Source organism: Lytechinus variegatus, chromosome 8, assembly GCF_018143015.1.
Source record: "Lytechinus variegatus isolate NC3 chromosome 8, Lvar_3.0, whole genome shotgun sequence".
NCBI classification, from domain to species: Eukaryota; Metazoa; Echinodermata; class Echinoidea; order Temnopleuroida; family Toxopneustidae; genus Lytechinus; species Lytechinus variegatus.
This window is the reverse complement of record NC_054747.1, coordinates 20,676,490-20,697,467: the sequence shown is the minus strand read 5'-3', so window position 1 is coordinate 20,697,467 and position 20,978 is coordinate 20,676,490. Positions and strand designations below refer to the sequence as shown.

The following is a 20,978-nucleotide window of genomic DNA, read 5'->3' as shown; positions in this document are numbered from 1 at the left end:
TTTTTTTCTCCTTGCAATTCTGCTTACAAGTGTATGCTCTAGTATGTGTGTTCTATTCATGATTTTCAATGTTGATTTCTTTGTTTCATACAATTATGTTTACCCAACCTTATCACATCTACATTAGATACATGAAGGTATTGAAACAACCTGTATAGGCTATGTAAGACTTTCTCATGATATCATCGCTTCCTGCAACAATGAGGCCCGTATTATGAAGTCAGGTTTACCTTAGACCATGGTTAAACCCTGGGCTAAAATTATGGGAAGCCAAAAGTGTCAAAATTTTCATTAAGTTGTATGTTTCTTATGTTTACTGTGCTCTTTTCTGATTCATTGATGGTGAAGGCAATCATCTATTTATACTTCCTAGACAGTTATGAATGATTTGAGAGCCAAATGAGCTGAAATATGATATCTCTACTGTTACTGAGTTATGTAACAATTGGCTATCCATACGTAAACCACAAATTTGAACCTGAGTTTAAGTTAAACCCGACTTCAAAATGCGCACCCTAGAGTTTATCTTTAACATATTTGTTTTTTGTGTCTTTCCTTAGGATGTTTTGCATGTCCTGGTTCTTCGGAATGTTTAGTTGACCTTCAAGTTTGTAACTTCTATAACGATTGTCCATATGGAGAAGATGAGACAGAAGATCTCTGCAAACACTCTGAATATGCCAGTAATTTTATTTTTAGTTAATGTACTTCATTATGCATACATATTTGTTCACTGTGTATCAATAAAAAAGATTACACTTTGAAAAAGTCCTGGGAATTTGAAAATATACAACATTAGGATAATATTTTCACATATTTTAGGGTTGGGTCTCATATATCCCATGAAAGTAAAAGTTTTGACAGAATGTTGCACTTGAGTGAGCATGGTCTCCGAAATTGGTGAGAGCAGAAATGCTCATTTTCATGCTGTGTCAAAGAAAAAGGCAAAAACAAACTTACTATGCATTACATTTTGCATATATTTCTCATGCATTTTTAGCAAAATAAAATAAAACAGATAAATTTAAACATTTTGTAAAAACATTGCCACTCAAATTTTAAAAAGTGCAGTGTGTACACTGTTATAGCACTTGTCGGATCAATCTTAATAGTCAAGTAGTGTAAAATACATGGATTATCAAATGAGAGACTGTTTTTGGTCACCAAAGTTGCTTTGTCATTATAAAGAGTTGATCATTATGACAAGTTTGACTTAATTCTGTGTTAAGATTTTCGTTTTATTTTTACTTTTTAAAAAATTTCTCTTTGTTCTCTGTATTTTGCTCTTTACTTTTCCTTTGACTTTTCTCTGCCTCTCTTTCTCTTTTTATTTTTTTTTCTTATTCCATTCCATTCCCAACTATTTCTTTTTTTCCTTTCTCTCGTTACCAATTTTCTTTAACTTTTTCTATTCTCCCTCATTTTCTCACACATTCTCTGTCTCTTGGCCTCTTTCTCTCTTGTCTTCTTCTTTCTTTGTCTAATTCCATTCCGTAGGTAACAATGACATCCAAGTTGGTGTTTGGACAAACTTCAGTGAAGGGTTTGTAAGAGAGAGAACTCTTGATGGTCGTGATACTCCAGCTAGCGAATTCTCTGATTTCACCCACTATGTCTTTGAAAGTCCTGAAGGATCTACATTGTTTCTGGAGATACAGGTAAATGCTTAATCTTGGGTGCTTTTTATGAGCTGCCAAAGATGTTCACACGTGAATGACTTTTAGTCTGTTTCTCCTTGTTTCAAAACTCTTGATTTCTGATGTACTACCTTCCAATAAAACGCAAAGCGTACATGTATCTATTATTTAGCTTGAAATATGCTAGTTGATAATGATTTAAAGTTTAAAGATGTTTGCGAATCGACAGGACATTGCCACCTTTTTCTTTTAAAAATCAATGATTTTCCCTAAATTATTAGGATTGAAGATCATGTCAATTTATTCAAACAAAAAGGCCATTGCAATCTTGTAAACTTGCGTCAGCGGAGAGTCAGAGAAGCATTGGAGATTAAGGAAAATAAAACTCCCTCAAGACATAGCAACTTAGCAATATCTGGTTTACTGTTCATGACAAAGAGGCTATATAAGACTTATTATCCCCCACACAAGAGCTTTCATAGCCTACTGTGATGTCTTCACACACCCACTTACGTGTGAGTGCTAGAACACAGTTGGCGGCTTTTGCCGTTCATGCCATTTTTTAGCAGAAATCTTAAATGACAGCAATCACCATGTTCACTGTATTGCATTTAAGCCTGTTATGTGTGTTGTCACCAACAATTGCAACTCTGTCACATCTGTATATGTAAATGCCACCGCACACCTTCCGACCGGACTGGTCTGAGACTGACTTGCGACTGAGTGAGGGGAGATGTGACGTCACAGCTCTTGTCAGCTTGACAGACCAGTCAAAGACAAGTCGCAAGGAAAATCGTAAGGATTTGACATGTCGAATCCTAATGACTAAATCGCAAGCTCAATCCAACTTCCAGCCAACCAGATAGCAGAGTTGCATATGATGAACAGCGTATATGATAAACAACGCGCATACGCAGTAGTAAGCACATTTTCTCAGTTGTTATGGCTAAAAGTAAAAAGCGCATGCGTGAGTCGCAGACAGCATGGTAGTCGGATCGCAAGGTGTGCAGTGTCGAGGCTTATGACTACCTTGCGATTCATCTCCCCTCACTCAGTCACCAGCCAGTCGCAGACCAGTCGTGTCGTAAGATGTGTGGTGGCCTTTATTTATCCAATCGGAGGCATACCCTGAAAGGCATCGTGCATTAGGCAACCTGAGAGAGTAATTATAGCCTAGTGCTTTTACAACTTTTGCTCATTTTCCTAAAGACAAGAACACACTTGGATAGACATTGGCCCTTATTCTGAAGTCGGGTTTACCTTAAACCCAGGTGTTAAAGTTGTGGTTTAAGTATGGACAGCCAATTGTTGCATAAATCAATAACAGTAGAGATATAACATTTCAGCTCATTTGGCTCTCAAATCATTCGTTATTGTCTAGGGAGTAATTATAGCCTAGTGGCCCTTATTCTGAAGTCGGGTTTACCTTAAACCCAGGTGTTGGATAGACATTGGCCCTTATTCTGAAGTCGGGTTTACCTTAAACCCAGGTGTTAAAGTTGTGGTTTAAGTATGGACAGCCAATTGTTGCATAAATCAATAACAGTAGAGATATAACATTTCAGCTCATTTGGCTCTCAAATCATTCGTTATTGTCTAGGAAGTATGAATAACATTTCAGCTCATTTGGCTCTCAAATCATTCGTTATTGTCTAGGGAGTAATTATAGCCTAGTGCTTTTACAACTTTTGCTCATTTTCCTAAAGACAAGAACACACTTGGATAGACATTGGCCCTTATTCTGAAGTCGGGTTTACCTTAAACCCAGGTGTTGGATAGACATTGGCCCTTATTAAGTTAAAGTTGTGGTTTAAGTATGGACAGCCAATTGTTGCATAAATCAATAACAGTAGAGATATAACATTTCAGCTCATTTGGCTCTCAAATCATTCGTTATTGTCTAGGAAGTATGAATAACATTTCAGCTCATTTGGCTCTCAAATCATTCGTTATTGTCTAGGGAGTAATTATAGCCTAGTGCTTTTACAACTTTTGCTCATTTTCCTAAAGACAAGAACACACTTGGATAGACATTGGCCCTTATTCTGAAGTCGGGTTTACCTTAAACCCAGGTGTTGGATAGACATTGGCCCTTATTCTGAAGTCGGGTTTACCTTAAACCCAGGTGTTAAAGTTGTGGTTTAAGTATGGACAGCCAATTGTTGCATAAATCAATAACAGTAGAGATATAACATTTCAGCTCATTTGGCTCTCAAATCATTCGTTATTGTCTAGAGAGTAATTATAGCCTAGTGCTTTTACAACTTTTGCTCATTTTCCTAAAGACAAGAACACACTTGGATAGACATTGGCCCTTATTCTGAAGTCGGGTTTACCTTAAACCCAGGTGTTAAAGTTGTGGTTTAAGTATGGACAGCCAATTGTTACATAAATCAATAACAGTAGAGATATAACATTTCAGCTCATTTGGCTCTCGAATCATTCGTTGTTGTCTAGGAAGTATAAATAGATGATTGCTGTCACCATCAATGAATCAGAAAAGGGCAAAGTAAACATAAGACACATGCAACCTAATAAAAGAGAACTGACACTTTGGGCTTCCATAATTTTATCACAGAGCTAGACCATGGTCTAAGTAAAACCTGACTTCAGAATATGGGCCATTGAGTGTGGGTGTACCTTTCCTGGACCAACATATACCTACGAAAGATAGATGGTGTACCGTGAAACCACTACACTAATCGTGTGAACTGCGGTTCTTTTTGCATATTCTCTACAGAATTTGACAGTGAATCTGACTGGACCTCTCTTGGAACTTGTGCGTATTCAGGCTGGATTTGGGACTGACCCAACAGATATTAATTCTACCCTGGCATATGTAGATGCATATGGAAATTTGGAAAGCTATAGCGCAAAATCTACCCTACTGTCCAATACCGGGTATCTTCTGATCGCCATGCCAAAATCTGTTGCTGGTACCTTCAATTTGACTTTCAGTGTCACTGCTATTGGTAAGATATGAATGATTTGTATTATCACAATGATTTTTTTACCCGATTGCTATTGGATACCTTTATAGAAGTATGAATCTCTTGCGCAGGGACCAACAAGCGGCCTCTTATTACCATTTTGCACACTTCATTATAGATAGAACAAATTGTGAAATGCAGGAAAGCCGCCATGAAAACATGCATAGTGCCTTCATAGCGGCATTCCTGTCAAAAGACGTGACGCAGGCTTTTGACAGGTCACCTAAGAAAGCATACACCCTGTAGATGCTTCTAAGCAAACAATCAGAGGAACAAAGGTTTAACGTCCTTTTAGAGTGACCTGGTAATGAGGCTAAATGCCTTGCTTAAGGGCAGTAGTGCACCAAGAAGTAATCAAACCTGGCTCACCTGAATCGGAAATACCTGTTTTACCAACTGAGCTATCACGCCTCCTCGATTTACCCATCCAGGAGATTGATGATGATAATGATGATTGGGGGCCTGTTGCATAAAAGTTATTATTGTAACTTCCCATCCATTGGTAACTTTAATTGTTTCCTTGATTCTGATTGATTGTTGACCATTGTTACCGTTAGATGGCAAAGTTACCATAATTATTATGGTAACTTTCCCATCAATTGGTAACTTCAGTGGTTTCCTTGATTCTGATTGGCTGATGACCATTGTTACCGTTAGATGGCAAAGTTACCATAATTATTATGGTAACTTTCCCATCAATTGGTAACTTCAGTGGTTTCCTTGATTCTGATTGGCTGATGACCATTGTTACCGTTAGATGGCAAAGTTACCATAATTATTATGGTAACTTTCCCATCCATTGGTAACTTTAATGGTTTCCTTGATTCTGATTGGCTGTTGATCCTTGTAACCATTAGATACCATAGTTACCATAAAGTAAATTTTATGCAACGGAGCCCCTGATCTATAATATTCAACGTGTTTAAACTTTAAACTTTTATCTTTTTTCAGAATGTGGGAGTCCTGAATTGCCATGCCTTGCCTCTCTGCACTGCATAGATATAGATGACTATTGTGATGGGGAGGTTCAATGTCTTGATAGTGGAGAGGATGAATACGGATGTGAAGGTAAGAATACTTGGATGGAGGAGAAAGAGAAGGATACATGATAAATGTGATGGTGAAGTTCAGTGTCTTGATAGTGAAGAGGATGAATATGGATGTGAAGGTAAGAATACTAGGATGGAGGAGAGAAAGAAGGATGGATGATAAAGTATGAAAGAAGAAGTAAGTAATGCATTACCACATTCGTAGATCACGTTTTGTATGACTGATTTATCCTGAAAATGTTGAAGGGGGGGCATAATGCGTTCCCTCTAACCCCTATGGGCTGCATTTAATCTTAAGAAGACTGGGGGGGGGCTGAATCAGCCCCCCTTGACATTTTTCGCGATAAATCCACCGCTCGAAATTTTTTGTGACCCCCGGGTACGCGGTTCCGAAATTACACAACATTTTGTAAGTGCATGCAGACCCAAAATTACTAAAAAATGTTAATTTGTGTACAAATCCAATGCAAATAGTGTTTTTAGCCAAAATTCATAAAATGTGTCATTATTTTCCTTTTACTGCTTAAAATCAATAAATTTTATCTTATGTATTATCAAAATAAAGTCCTCGACAATTTCCATTTAAAAAACAATAAAAAACAAAAAGTCAAAAAGCAAAGAAAGACATAAAACATTTAGAAATCAATAGAATACAAAAGAAATAAATGTGATGTTGAAATTTTTGAAAAATAAATTGATCAGATCCCTATCTAGAGTATGTTAATTAGAGCAAACTCATGATTTTAAGCATAAATCTGCATAATTAATGAGCAATGAGATTTTTTGCAGAATTTGATATAGTTTTGTAGATAATGCCATGGGTAACGCGCGCTGATGTTGATAAAGTTCTTGCTGAAGGAACTTACGCCCTGGCTGGGATTCGAACCCATGACCCTCTTTTTCAAAGTCAGAAGACTTATCCACTGGGCCACAACACTCCACGTGGCCCCCCAGTTCCGCCAGGGTTAAGTTAATGCCGATTAACTTTCTAGAAACTATTGTCCATGACTGGTGTATTGGCTGAGTTGGTAGAGCCTCCGTCGTACAACAGCCATACTAGGCCAAAGAGACGTTAAAAATGAGAACTGCTGCTAACCTTTGTGGCGTTCAATGATTTAAGGAACAGAGCAACTTTGATCTGGTGCTGCACAGTGAGAAAAACAAATTATCAAAGTACTTCTATTTCAGATTTCTATTTTGAACAGAAAATTATGGATTTTCTGATTCTGGAATTTGCATTCTCTTTGTGTGACAGAATGTTTCAATGGCGAATATTGCTGGTATGAATATGATAAGTGCATTCAGCCTCGTGATAGATGTAATGGACTTTATGACTGCGCAAGTGGAAGTGACGAGACTGATTGCCCAGGTAAGGACTGTACTAAGACAGACTTTTAAAGACTTATCCATGCTCATAGAGTATTCTTATGCTAATATTTGTTCTTATTCTAAGTCTTATACTAAAACTTGTTCTTATACTAATACTTGTTCTTATACTAATACCTGTTCGTATACTTATATTTATTCTTATACTAATACATGTTCTTATACTCATACTTGTTCTTTTACTAATACTTGTTCTTATACTAGTATTTGTTCTCATATTAATACTTATTCTTCTACTAATACTTGTTCTTATACTTGTTCTTACACTAATATTTGTTCTTATATAAATACTTATTCTTGTACTAATACTTCTTATACTAATACTTGTTCTTTTACTAATACTTATTCTTATTCTAATACTTGTTCTTATACTAATACTTGTTCTTATACTAATACTTGTTTTTATACTAATATTTATTCTTATACAAATACTTGTTCTTATGCTAATTCTTGTTCTAGTACTAATACCCGTTTTTATCCTAATACTTATTCTTATACTAATACTTATTCTTATAATTATTCTTGTTCTTATACTTATACTTGTTCTTATACTAATACTTATTCTTATATAATACTTGTTCTTATACCAATACTTGTTCTTATACCAATATTTATTCTCATACTAATACTTGTTCTTATACTCATACTACTGATAATTGTTCTTATACTAATATTTATTCTTATACTTGTTTTTGTACTGATATTTGTTCTTATTCTTATATTTGTTCCTGTATTAATACTTATTCTTGAACTAATACTTATTATTATACTCATACTTGTTCTTATACTTATACTTGTTCTTATGCTTGTAATTGTTCTTATACTAATACTTATTCTTATACTAATGCTTGTTCATATACTAATACTTGCTCTTATTCTTTTATTTGTACCTATATTTATATTCTTATATAAATACTTGTTCTTATACTCATTCTTGTTCTTATACTAATACTTGTTATTATACATGTACTTGTTCTTATACTAAAACTTGTGATACTCTGGATGTTGTCTCATAGAACCTGGCGATGACGCTTGGCACCACTTATTCCACATCTTGATGAATGAGAGCGAGTTATGTACAATATTTAAGACTAGATGTTATGCTGAGTGAAGTAAGAGAAGGTATTGTTATCATAATTACACTGTTTTTATTATTAATATTACTATTGCTCTTATTATTGAATTTCTTTAAAGGTTGTACCCGTTGTAACGGAACTGCTTGGTGCCCTGCGGATTTCCAAGTTTGTGACTATATAAAGGATTGCCCAAGTAATGATGATGAGGCAGAAAGTCGCTGTAACCATACTGCTTTTATAGGTAAGAACTTTGCCCTCATACCTAATTTTCTTCTGCATAAACATAATTACTCATTCATGATTTTCGATCAGGGGAGAATTTCATGAATTACTTGTCAGACGTTTCTTCCAACATGCCGGTTTACCCGACTGTTACCATAGTAGCCGTGTTTCTTAGCCAATCAAATTCAAGGAAACTTGTCGGATGACAAATGTTGATGAAATGCTCCCTTAGATAATTGATTGGTTGGCCAATTTCATTATTTTGATTAATAAATCATTTGCCTGGCCTGTAAGCACACCTTAATGTAATTTAATCCTGTATTACCCCGTTGAGGAGTCTATTCTGGGCCCTGTCTTACAAAGAGTTGCAATTTATCCGATCAACCCCAATATAGAAAGCCAGCAAAGCGCACATCTATGAAAATGCATGTTCAAAATGTTAACAAGATTTTATGTATATTCAGAGATTCCTTGTTTTTTTTTACAATTTGGTGTGTTTGCCTTTGTTTTCAATGGTTATTTTGCATATTTACTTTAGTAAAGATTATGACACTGATGGATTTCCAAAGAGTTACTATTGATTGGATCAATCGTAACATTTTGTAAGAGGAGGGCCGGAAATTCCTATAGGCTTTGTCCAGGGTTACCCGTTTTCAGGAAGCAATGGATTAATATGATTCTTTCCTGACTGGAGCCATGAAGTCCTGTGGAAAGCCTACATGCGTATTTAAAAGTATTCAACAAGTTTACCAAACCTGTGTTCATTGGCTTATCATTGTTCAATGAATGTCCATATTTATAGCTTGCATTAAGACAGCATACTTCCAGTTTCTTCTTTGCCTTACTTTTTTTTATTCTGGCTCTATATCCCCCCCATCCTCGCCCTGTGCATCTTCTTTGTCAATTTCATTCGCTACCTTGACTCTCTTGAAATCCCATCCATCTCTTGGCCTCAATTTCCTTTCTATTTTTCTCCACCTCTTGTCACATTACCCCATATAACCATCATTCCCTTCCCCTCCCTTTCTATGTTACAACTTGATGTTATCTCATTCCATTTCTCTCATCTCCATGGTTTCAATTCTACTTCGATATTCAATAGATGAGGTTGATCTTGCTCCTGGGGAGTCTATCACCATAGAGAGAGGTTGGCTGGATGGCGCTTACGGGGATCGCGACACACCCGCCAGCAACTTCTACAACTTCACCCACTATGTCTTCACCTCTCCTCCTGGGACAACACTCTTTGTCGAGGTGCAAAAGATCACTGTGGTTGGGGATCCCGGACCCCTGCAAGCTCTATTCAAAGTTTTAGTCGGGTCTGGAATCAATCCTGGCAAGGATGAGAATACTTTAGCATACCTTGGTCTTTATCACAACAACACAATAAGTAATTCAATTCCTGATTCTGTGGGCTACGTGCTTATAGCCATCCCGAAAGATGTGAAAGTCAACGTCACGTTCCGAGTTACTGCAGTCGGTAAGAACCTTCAGCCTCTTTCTTGTCTTTTGTCTTCTCTTTCCCCTTTTTTGAGACTATAGGCAACGCTTTTCCGACGGCGGTGGCGTCAACTCCAAATCTGAAACAAAGGTTAAGTTTTTGGAATGACAGCATTACTTAGAAGGTATATGGACCAAGTTCATGAAACTTGGCCATAAAGTTATTAAAGTATTACTGAACATACTGTCTGAGTGAGTTTCAGGTCACATGACAAAGGTCATTTAGGGTCAATGAAATTTGACCAAGTTGGGGGTATCTGTTAAATTACCATCATAACTTTGAAATTTCATGCATCTGATTCATAAAACTTGGACATAAGAGTAATCAAGTATCGCTGAATATCCTGCGGAAGTTTCAGGTCACAGGTCAGTGGACTTTGGCCATGTTGGGGGTATTTGTTGAACAACCATCATAACTCTGAAAGTGTATGGATCTAGTTCATAAAACTTATACATAAGAGTAATTATTATCATTATTATTTGTTTGGCGTCACCTGAGCCTGGGAGGTGAAAAGCGAACTGAATCACTGTGACCCGCAGGTCATCCTTCCCGATATAACTGATGGGGGATGGGGGTGCAGGTCGACCACTACACAGGGGTTTCCCCCTACCCATATTCGAATATAGTGCAGTGCAAAGGTGCAAAGGTGGTGACTCTCCTCTACACGGGCCTCCATTTAACATCCTATCCGAGGGACGGACTGTTTTCCATTGTAACATAGCCTGCATCTATGAAACATGGGAGAGACGTTTACACACAACGCACTGGCTTCATTCATCTGCCCGGGGTGGACTCGAACCCACAATCTTTGGTTCGACGGGCAGACGCGTTACCGACTGAGCCAACAATACTCTCAAATATCACTGAATATCTCATGCGAGTTTCAGGTCACATGACCAAAGGGGGGGATGGACACGGACTGGATGTGCTCGACCTTGATCCCCCACTGATGAATATCACCCTACTTTGTTAGGAAATTTGAAGTATCACGAATGTCAGTAATTTTGATGAGTTTGAAATACAATGAATGTGACTTATTTTGATGGTTAGTTTTGGAATATCTTTAAAATTCCCAGTTGTTATCAAAAAAAAATGCAATCGAATAGTAAAATAAGTTGATAAGTCAATTTTTGTTTGTATGGCAGAACCATGCGATGGGTTTGTATGCCCAACAAGCGATCAACAAAACTGTATTCCTGATAGATGGTTCTGTGACGACATATCTGATTGCTTGGATGATTCTGATGAATCAAACTGTTCTGGTAAGTTTTGCGCAAAACCTTTGGGACCAAATTTTGAGACCAAATTCGCGACATTCTAGTTCAGCATTGCGATGTCACATGACATTTTACAAGACAATGTCATGCCAAAAATAGCTCATTTTTATACTTTGTGTATTTACAAAGTTTCATAAAGGGTGATTATTTTTGTTCTAATTGGTCTGCTTGATTAATTTAGTATTTAATTTAGTTGTTAAATAGTATGTACTAATTTCCATTGAAAAAAACAATAAAAACAAATGATGAAAAACAGAGAAATACATAAAAAATTCTAAAAACAAAGAAATACATAAGAAAAAAATTAACTTTCACAATTTTTCTTTGCGGAAACCTTTAATTAGATTACAAAGATGGGAGCTGCAAAAAAAAAATTGAAGTGAAATTGGATGTTAAATATGCAAAAAATTATTTTTCATGAATAAATTGTCATATTTTATTGAAAAAGTATATTTTTTCAGTATTTATTTTAATACCGTCTTGTAGTTTGTGTAGTATTAAGCAATATGCCTGCCGAATTTTGGCACAATTATGGGAACAGGGCTCCCCCCCCCCCCGAAATAAAGAAGTGATTTGTATGCAGTAAGAAAGATTTTGAATGCTATTCTCTGCTGTATTAGTAACCAATGTAGGTTTCTTAGTATTGGTGTGATGCGTGCATATTTTGTACAACCACTTTCCACCAATAGTTTGTCCAGATGGTCTATCTCCATGCTTCTTTGATGAGTCTATCTGTTACAATTATACTGCCGTTGGATGTGATGGAAGCTATGATTGCCCAGGAGGTACTGATGAATACAATTGTCCAGGTAAGATTCTTCTCATATAATTTTGTTTCATTTTCTTATCTCACCTTTCACATGAGCTGTTTAATAATGAATTTGATTAAATTCTCAAATCTCTTTCTCAATCTCTTGACAACCTGTTAAGATATAAAAAAATTTTATTAGAAATTGTTGTTACCAACAGTCTGAATTCAAGCTTCATTTATAAGTAGTGTGAATCTCACTTTGTTAAACAACAACAACAAAACACCCAGAATATTTTGGTTTATGTTTTAAAGAACAGGAGTAAGTTTCATTTGGCAGTCTCAGGTAACTTTCAAACAGCATTTTAATATTCCGCTTTTATATCTTACAAATATTCAATTTATGAGTGCGATCGTTCCAAGTATATGAGCATGCAAGTCGAAAGAGTCTATTCAATATTGTGAAGTGGAGTTGAATGGATTGCTTCAGCTTGCACCGGATGTCATATTCAAATAGCCATACAATATTTGTTTTAGACAACACTTGATTCGTAGGCATAGTCTAACATAGATCAAGTAACCAGAAAGAGGGAAAATGAGGAACTGCTTGGGTCTTTCTTTAGCCTTTCATTTTGCTATTTTGTTTTACCTGTGCATGGTGTATGCAGCGCGATGAGGCATACATGAATATGCACATGCAGGTATAGGCACAGACCTCACAGACCATGGTATGAACATTGGGTCATTTAAAGTTCAGTGTTGACCTTTTGGTGTTGGTGTTAGGTCAATTTTAATTTAAGTATAACACCAAACATAAAATGAAGATGGTCCTGAAAAGTCACTGACTAGTTGTTGAGATAGTGTGATCTGGATAAGTCTTACAAACTCAGGATAGATTTTGGAGTTAGGGGAAGCAATCCAAATTTCAACACCAATACCAACGCCAACACCGGACTTGAAATCACCCATTGAGTTAAGGATCTATTGCACCTCCGTCTCCCCTGCTTGAGCTCTTTGCTGGAGCGTGCAATAGTCGCTATTGCACAGATGTCAAGTTTCTACTTGCTACAGCCAATCCCTCTGAATGTCATGTGATACTCATCCAATCTGCGATCAAGGATCTATGTATGTGTTCTATAAAGCACTTATACATGAGAAGAATGTCTCTAAACACTATCTTTTTCAATTTTCTTTGTCTTTCCTTAGGATGTTTTGCATGTAATGGTTCATCGGACTGTTTAGTTGACCTTCAAGTTTGCAACTTCTATAACGATTGTCCTTATGGGGAAGATGAGGCCAATAATCTTTGCAATCATACAGAGTTTAAAAGTAAGTCTCCAATTTACACAGTACATAGTTTCTAATTGATTTTGCATACAGTGGTGTTCATAATAAGTGGATCCCAGCAGAAAATGAATAAATGTAAGGTGTTCAATTTCTGCCATGTTTTAGATATTCAATTGTGAAGTCAGGTGGGGAAATTTCAAAACATTCAATAAAGTGAGTGTGTTTCTCTGGGCTCGCTGAACATGTGTTGTCTACATTCAAGACTCGGCAAGAACGAGTGCATTTTTTGGTGGGTTTAATAAACTTTTGAGCATATTTTTATGTGTGCAAAATGAAATTTGCAATTATTGAAACATGACTATGTTGACTTCAACATGATAATACTAGTAATCTCATGCTTAAATACAGTAGTACATAATCATTAAAAACTACACTATGTGCTTTTATATACAGCTCTCCTATATTACAATATTACACTATGAGTATATAATTTTTTGCATGTCTTTATCTCAAAATAAGTAATTGTGGGCTTTCTCCCTTACTGATTTATGCTCTGAAAAATTTGCAGCTCTGTTTAATATCTGCCAAGTTGTCTCTCTGACCCTAATCTAACAGCCCTAATAATCACATTGTTACATGTATAAGTTTCAAATACTTTGAATTGAAGGTTTTCTCCACAGTAAAATCTTAAAAATGCTCTCATTCCCTCTTTCTCACTCACTCTTCTGCTCTTTTTCTGACTCTATCTTGCTCTCTTTAATCTATTTGATACTTTTCTTGTTTCAACACTCGCACATGCTCTCTTTCATACTCTTTTTTGTTTTTCTTTCTCTTGCTCTCCCTCTCTTTCTCAACCCTCATGCTCTCTTTAATTTAATACTCTCTCTTGCTATCTCCTAATCTTTCTCTCTTACTCTCTAAATTACTCTCTTTCTCACATGCTTGCATTTCTCTCATATACTTTCTCCCCCTTTCTCTCTTATTCCCTTCTTCCCTCCTCCTTTTCTCTGCCTCCTTTTATTCCATAGGCTTACATGACATCCAAGTTGGCGTTTGGACGGACTTCAGTGAAGTATTAGTATCCCAAAGAATTCTTGATGGTCGTGATACTCCAGCTAGTCAATTCTACGATTTCACCCACTATGCCTTTGAAAGTCCTGAAGGATCTACACTGTTTATGGAGATACAGGTTCAGCTTTAATCGTTTGATTCCACGACATTTGCTCCGGCAACAATTGCTCCATTCTGAATTCCACATACTAATGGAATGGTCCATCCCAACCCTGGGTGTAACACTATACCCTACCCTAAACTGAACCCTAAATAGACTGGGCTATTTCGACGCCTAAGAAGACGGGGGAGGGGGGGCGGGGCTGATTCAGCCCCCCCTTATGATCGTAGCCGATCGCGACGAAAATTGGCATACGCGTTACCCATGGCATTATCTACATAATTAGAATATCAAATTCTCCGGAAAATCCCATTGCTCATTAATTGTGTTAATTTATGTGTAAAATCATAAGTTTGCTCTCATTAACAAAATAATGGTCCTAAATGCTATTTTTGTTTCACAAACTCTTTATGGGCATCTGATTAAATGTATTTTCAAAAAATGTCAACATAACATTAATTTTTTTATGTATTTTATTGTTTTCTAAATTTCTTATGTATTTCTCTGTTTCTTGACTTTTTGTTTTTAATTGTTTTTTCAATGAAAATTGTCAGAGACTTCATTTTGACCATTAGCAAGTTAAAATCAATTGTTTTTAAGCAGTGAAAGGAAAAATATGATACATTTTATGAATTTTTGCTAAAAACACTATTTGCATTGGATTTGTACACAAATTCATGCTTTTTAGCAATTTGGGGTCTGCATGCACTTACGAATTGTTGTGTAACCGCGTACTCAGGGGTCACAATGTTGGTCTCAAAAGTTGTGCAAGACTTGAAAGTAAAAAGCCAGCGAGTGACGCGGTCAAAAAAATTCACGCGGCGGATTTATCGCGAAAATGTCGAGAGGGGGGGGCGATTCAGTCCCCCCTCCCCCCGTCTTAGGGTTAACTCTAAACCTATCATAAAACCCTTTTGTACCTTAACCCGACATCTTAGATGAATTTAAGCCCAGAGCGAATTGTCCCAAGAGCAAATGTTAGAACACCAATCATTTATTTTTACAGCGTTGCTCAATAGTTAGTGAACCTCATCATAAAATGAACATTATAAAGTTCTGCCATGTGTCAGATTTTTAATTGTGAGGTCAGATTACATTCAATAAAAAGTTTGTTTCTCTGTGTTCACTGAACAATGCAGTGTTGTTGGCAACATTCAACACTCATTATGAAGGAATACATTTTTGGGGTGGGGTTCAAAAACTTTTGCGCACAACTGCACGGTCCATTTTTATGAACTCTTCTGAGTGACGTGCATATGACTCTTGGCAGACTGAAATAGATTTGTCAGTTTTGAAATATCACAGCTTATGGTAAAATCAATAATATTCAACATTTTCCAGTCACTTAAAGTAAGGCAGCCGAGCTCTGTTTTGTAGTTCTTATGCTTGTGTTAGCATTTCGTCAACATTTTCTGACAAGATGTCAGACTGCAGGTCCCAAGAAAGTGGCTTCTTTCATCCAAGTGATATTCATGACTTGAGTTGTTTTGCATATTTAATGAGCTTGATGCAGACCAAAACACCTCTTTTCATTCGGTCATTGCTGCTCTAATTGTGCATCGAATTTCATGAATTTGGTACCATTGTAAAGAAGAAGAATCATTCTTTCAGGTCATATGTTTGGATTTATTCAAAGATTTTGTAATATAGGTTAAAATTTTGATCTAAAATATGCTACAAAATAAATATTTTTACCTGACAAAAAGCTCCTATTTTCACACTTTATTTATGTTTGAGCCCAAATGATTTTTATATCATGATAAAGCTGAATATGTATGCTTTGAAATGATATAGGTTTCAAAATAAGAATTGGTTTAATCGGGTCAAGATCACACTTTTCATTTGCCAAGTACATAAAGCAGTTTGAAAACAAGAATACTGCATTCTGATTGGTCAAAGAGACCACCCAGGGGCAAATTCCAACGGTTCCAGTGCCTGGGTTCGTGGGAAGGTCACACTTCCCATGTGGTAATCTCCTCAAATACCCCGCGCCTGTTGTTCTGTGAACCTTATCCAGCCAATCAGGACTCTGTATTTCATGCAAGTACAAAATTTCAGAAATCTCGTCTTGTACCTTGGTGGGAAAAGTGTGATCTTGACCCGATTAAAAGGTGCCGCATATCGAGAGTGGCATTGTGAGAAAGTACAGAAGTTCAGCTTTATGGTGATATAGATATCATTGAGGCTCAAAATAAAAAGTTTTGCACAATTTGCAAAAGAAAACAGAGGAAGAAAATTCAGTTTTGAAGCACACTTTCAGGCCAGAAATTTACTTATTTAACAAAATATTGTATACAAAATAAATGACCAATATGAAAGAGTAACTCTTACTCTATCTGATGGTGCAATAATATTTCATTCAACTTGAGGTTAAAACAGGTAAATTCTTAGAGAAAGAAAATCTCACGAATCACGAGATTTTGCAAGGAGGAGGATTCAGCCACGAGATGATTTGGATGAATCTGGCCTTTTTGCTCATTAGCATAGGGACCTGCGGTCTGACTGACAAGATGTCAGATTTGTCAATATCCCCTGAGGTTGATTGGCTTAGAACCATGGTTACTATGCTAACTGATGAAAAGAACAGGACTTGTCAGATAAATCATACAAAGATCGTCAATCTTAGAAAACTGAAGTTGCCTTGCAGATAATGTCACAGTCATGCTTAACTTTTTGTGACAATTTTCACTTGTCCACACATTTATCTTATTTGATAATGCTTTGTTCTCGGGATTATTTGTATATTTTCATAATTTCAAGCATTTTCTATTAAATTATTTGAAATACACGCATGTTCTTCCTCAATTCCATGAATTTTTGTCTGTTTTCCATATAGCGGAAAACTGCAGAATCAAGAATCAATTATTTTCATTAAAGTGGAAGACAAAAGATCTTATCAATGTTATGGTCATAGAATATAACAATGAATGATTCTGACTCCACATTGTGTCGAGTGCTCTGGCCTAGTGGTTCAGTTCCCAAATTTTTAAACAGATCGTTAGTTTCAATACCAGCCATTGGGTCAATTTCCTTTAGCAAGTATAAAAAGGCATACCGCGTTAAAACCAGGGTAATACTTTCCTTTGAAATGGCCAGAGATGTTAATTGGTACATGATACAGGTGTCATTATGATTATTATATTCTGCATATTATATACAGAGTTTGACAGTGAACCTGACCGGACCTCTCTTGGAACTTGTTCGTGTCTCGGCCGGCTATTGGACCGACCCAACAGATGTCGGGACAGCCCTAGCGTACGCAAATGGATATGGCTATTTTGAAAGCCATAGCTACAGCAGGAACTTTTCTCTTGTTGATAATAAAGGATATCTTCTTTTCGCCATCCCCAAATCCGTTGCCGGAACCTTCAATATCACTTTCAGAGTCACAGCCATCGGTAGGAACTGTTGTTTATAAAAAAAGTGTAGATAGTTTAAACACCTGGGGGGTGTTTCACAAAGATTTAAAAATGACTTAAGTCATATGGTAGTGGATCATATTACCGAACACTTTTCATGAATTTGATCATATCAAACACATTATTCTAATAAAATTCACTAAACTTTCACCATAAATACACAAATACCTACAAAATATAATTATGCAGAAATTTTGCCGAAATTGTTTTTCATTTTTACGACATCAGCTTCCAATCGGACCCCTCTTCGCAAGTGAAATATTTTGGTCACTTGAAAAGGTATCGTATTACCGAACGTGTGTTTTCTATGGGAAAAGTTGGGAAAACAACAAAGTCGCTCATGAGCTATTTTGACCATATTTTATTGTTTTGAGGATATAAAGACTTTGAAATTGTGTTTTTGATAATTTTTTATCATTTTTCTATCTAAGTTCCCTTTGGAAGGAAGTTGCAAAGGTTTGAGCGTATTTGATTATTTTCTGACGCATATGATGCGCGCGTTCGGTAATACAAGGCCGGTCGGTAATACAATCACTCACTATACTTAAATGAAGACGGATATATGCTATGCCATGCGCTTATTGTCAATACGCAGTAGTCTGCATCCTTTTTGCATGGTCTGACCAATGTGGTTTTCTTTTTATAGTACATACAATTAGACATGTAAATTCAATTCTAAGTTATTCTTAAGTTTAATCAGTAAAAGTAGAAATAATGATACATTTATGAATTTTGGCCAAATACACAATTTGCATTGGATTTGTACATGAAATCACGTTTATGAGCAATCTCGGGTCTGACATGCACTTACATAATGTTGCGTAATGTCGTAACCGCGTACCCGGGCGTCACAAATTTGGTCTCAAAATTTGCGCGAGACTTGAAAGTAAAAAGTCAGTGAGCGGCGAGGTCAAAAAAATTTGCACAGCAGATATATCGCGAAAATTGTCGAGGGGGGGCATTATGCCCCCCCCCCTCCGGGAGAATTAGGGTTAAGTTACTAAGTTGCTTGCAATTCAATTGTAAAAAATAATTAAAAAATCACTAATGATGCTGATAAATTCTCATCTTGTTTTTTCTTCAGAATGTGAGTATCCAGAGGAACTCTGCAATGGATCTCTTCACTGCCTGGACAGGATACAGGAAACATGTGATGGTGAAGTTCAGTGCCTTGATAGTGAAGAGGATGAATACGGATGTGACGGTAAGAATACATGAACATATACAGGTACCTGTTATAGGATGGAAGAGAAAGTGAAGGATAGATGATAAATGTGATGGTGAAGTTCAGTGTCTTGGTAGTGTAGAAGATGAATACAGTTGTGAAGGTAAGAATACTTGGATTAAGTAAAAAGAGAAGGATAGATGATAAATGTGATGGTGAAGTACAGTGTCTTGATAGTGGAGAGGATGAATACTAGTGTGAAAGTAAGGATACTTGGATGGAGGAGAAAGAGAAGGATAGATGATAAATGTGATGGTGAAGTTCAGTGTCTTGGTAGTGTAGAGGATGAATACGGTTGTGAAGGTAAGAATACTTGGAGGAGAAAGAGAAGAATAAATGTGATGGTGAAGTTCAGTGTCCTGATAGTGAGAAGGATGAATATGGATGTGAAGGTAAGAATACTTGGATGGAGGAGAAAGAGAAGGATAGATGATAAATATGATGGTGAAGTTCTGTGTCTTGATAGTGAAGAGGATGAATATGGATGTGAAGGTAAGAATACTTGGATGGAGGAGAAAGAGAAGGATAGATGATAAATGTGATGGTGAAGTTCAGTGTCTTGGTAGTGGAGAGGATGAATATGGTTGTGAAGGTAAGAATACTTGGATGGAGGAGAAAGAGAAGGATAGATGATAAATGTGATGGTGAAGTTCAGTGTCTTGATAGTGAAGAGGATGAATATGGATGTAAAGGTAAGAATACTTGGATGGAGGAGAAAGAGAAGGATAGATGATGTGATGGTGAAGTTCTGTGTCTGATATTGAATAGGATGAATATGGATGTGAAGGTAAGAATACTTGGATTGAGGAGAAAGAGGATAGATGATGTGATGGTGAAGTTCTGTGTCTGATATTGAATAGGATGAATATGGATGTGAAGGTAAGAATACTTGGATTGAGGAGAAAGAGAAGGATAGATGATAAATGTTGTGATGGTGAGGTTCAGTGTCTGATATTGAATAGGATGAATATGGATGATTGAACAAATAAATATGGCTTTTTGCATTCTTGAATTTTCCTTCTATATGTGTGACAGCATGCTTCCATGGCGAATATTGCTGGTATGAATATAAGTGTGTTCAGCCTCGTGATAGATGTAATGGACTTGATGACTGTGCAAGTGGAAGTGATGAGCGTGATTGCCCAGGTAAGTACGAACACCTAACTTTGTAGTATATGCTTGAAATAAAGACTTATCCATAGGCTTACTCATACAGTACTCTACTTGTTCTAAAATACTATTGAAATACTTACTCTGAAATAGATAAATATCGTATACTGTACATGCCTGTATTTATTTTGTCTGTATAAGTTCACTGTAACTATTTTGACCACATTACTTTGTTTTGTTGAAAATAAAAATGAAATAAAATAAATTGAAATTGAATTGAAAAATGAATTCTTTTCATTGATAGATATAATTGCCAAAATGATGATAAAGCACATAGAATTTTAATCAGATGTAACATTCATCTGTGGTGATTATTTGCATATTATGTCATGTAAATTATTGTTTATGTTAACCCTAAATCTCCCGGGGTATTTTGATTCTTGTCATTCCGGGGGGGGGGGCCATTATGGCCCCCCCCCTTAAGATCTCGGCCGCCGATCGCGCGAGCGACGCAAAAATTTGCACGCTGGTAGTGTGCGATGTAATCTACAAGGCTGTATGGTAAAATTTTCCAAAATAATGAGAATTTTTTTTTATATGAATTAATTATGCTAATTTATGCATAAATCATACTTTTTGCTCTAATTCACTAAATAAAGCTCCTAGAATGCTAATTTTTGGTAAAAATTTTCTTTGTAGCATTCTTAACAATCATAATTCAAAAAAACTTTGGTTTGGAAATAAATTTCTTATGTATTTTATTGTTTTATGAATTTCTTATGTATTTCTTTGTTTTTTTACTTTTTGTTTTTTATTGTTTTTTCAATGGAAATTGTTCCAGACATAATTCTGATCATAAACAAGGCAAAATTAATTAAGT

General features: G+C 36.2%; 1 protein-coding gene across 1 annotated transcript in view; it reads left to right on the top strand.

The window, feature by feature from the left end:
* Positions 1 to 20,978, top strand: part of LOC121419553 — a 126,043-nt gene that overhangs the window by 51,437 nt on the left and 53,628 nt on the right. The window contains 14 exon segments of the mRNA XM_041614009.1: positions 561 to 683; positions 1,498 to 1,658; positions 4,378 to 4,609; positions 5,579 to 5,695; positions 6,932 to 7,045; positions 8,257 to 8,379; positions 9,463 to 9,840; positions 11,007 to 11,123; positions 11,828 to 11,947; positions 13,093 to 13,215; positions 14,202 to 14,362; positions 17,505 to 17,742; positions 18,848 to 18,967; positions 20,024 to 20,134. Of these exon segments, the coding sequence (XP_041469943.1) occupies positions 561 to 683; positions 1,498 to 1,658; positions 4,378 to 4,609; positions 5,579 to 5,695; positions 6,932 to 7,045; positions 8,257 to 8,379; positions 9,463 to 9,840; positions 11,007 to 11,123; positions 11,828 to 11,947; positions 13,093 to 13,215; positions 14,202 to 14,362; positions 17,505 to 17,742; positions 18,848 to 18,967; positions 20,024 to 20,134 (2,238 nt within the window).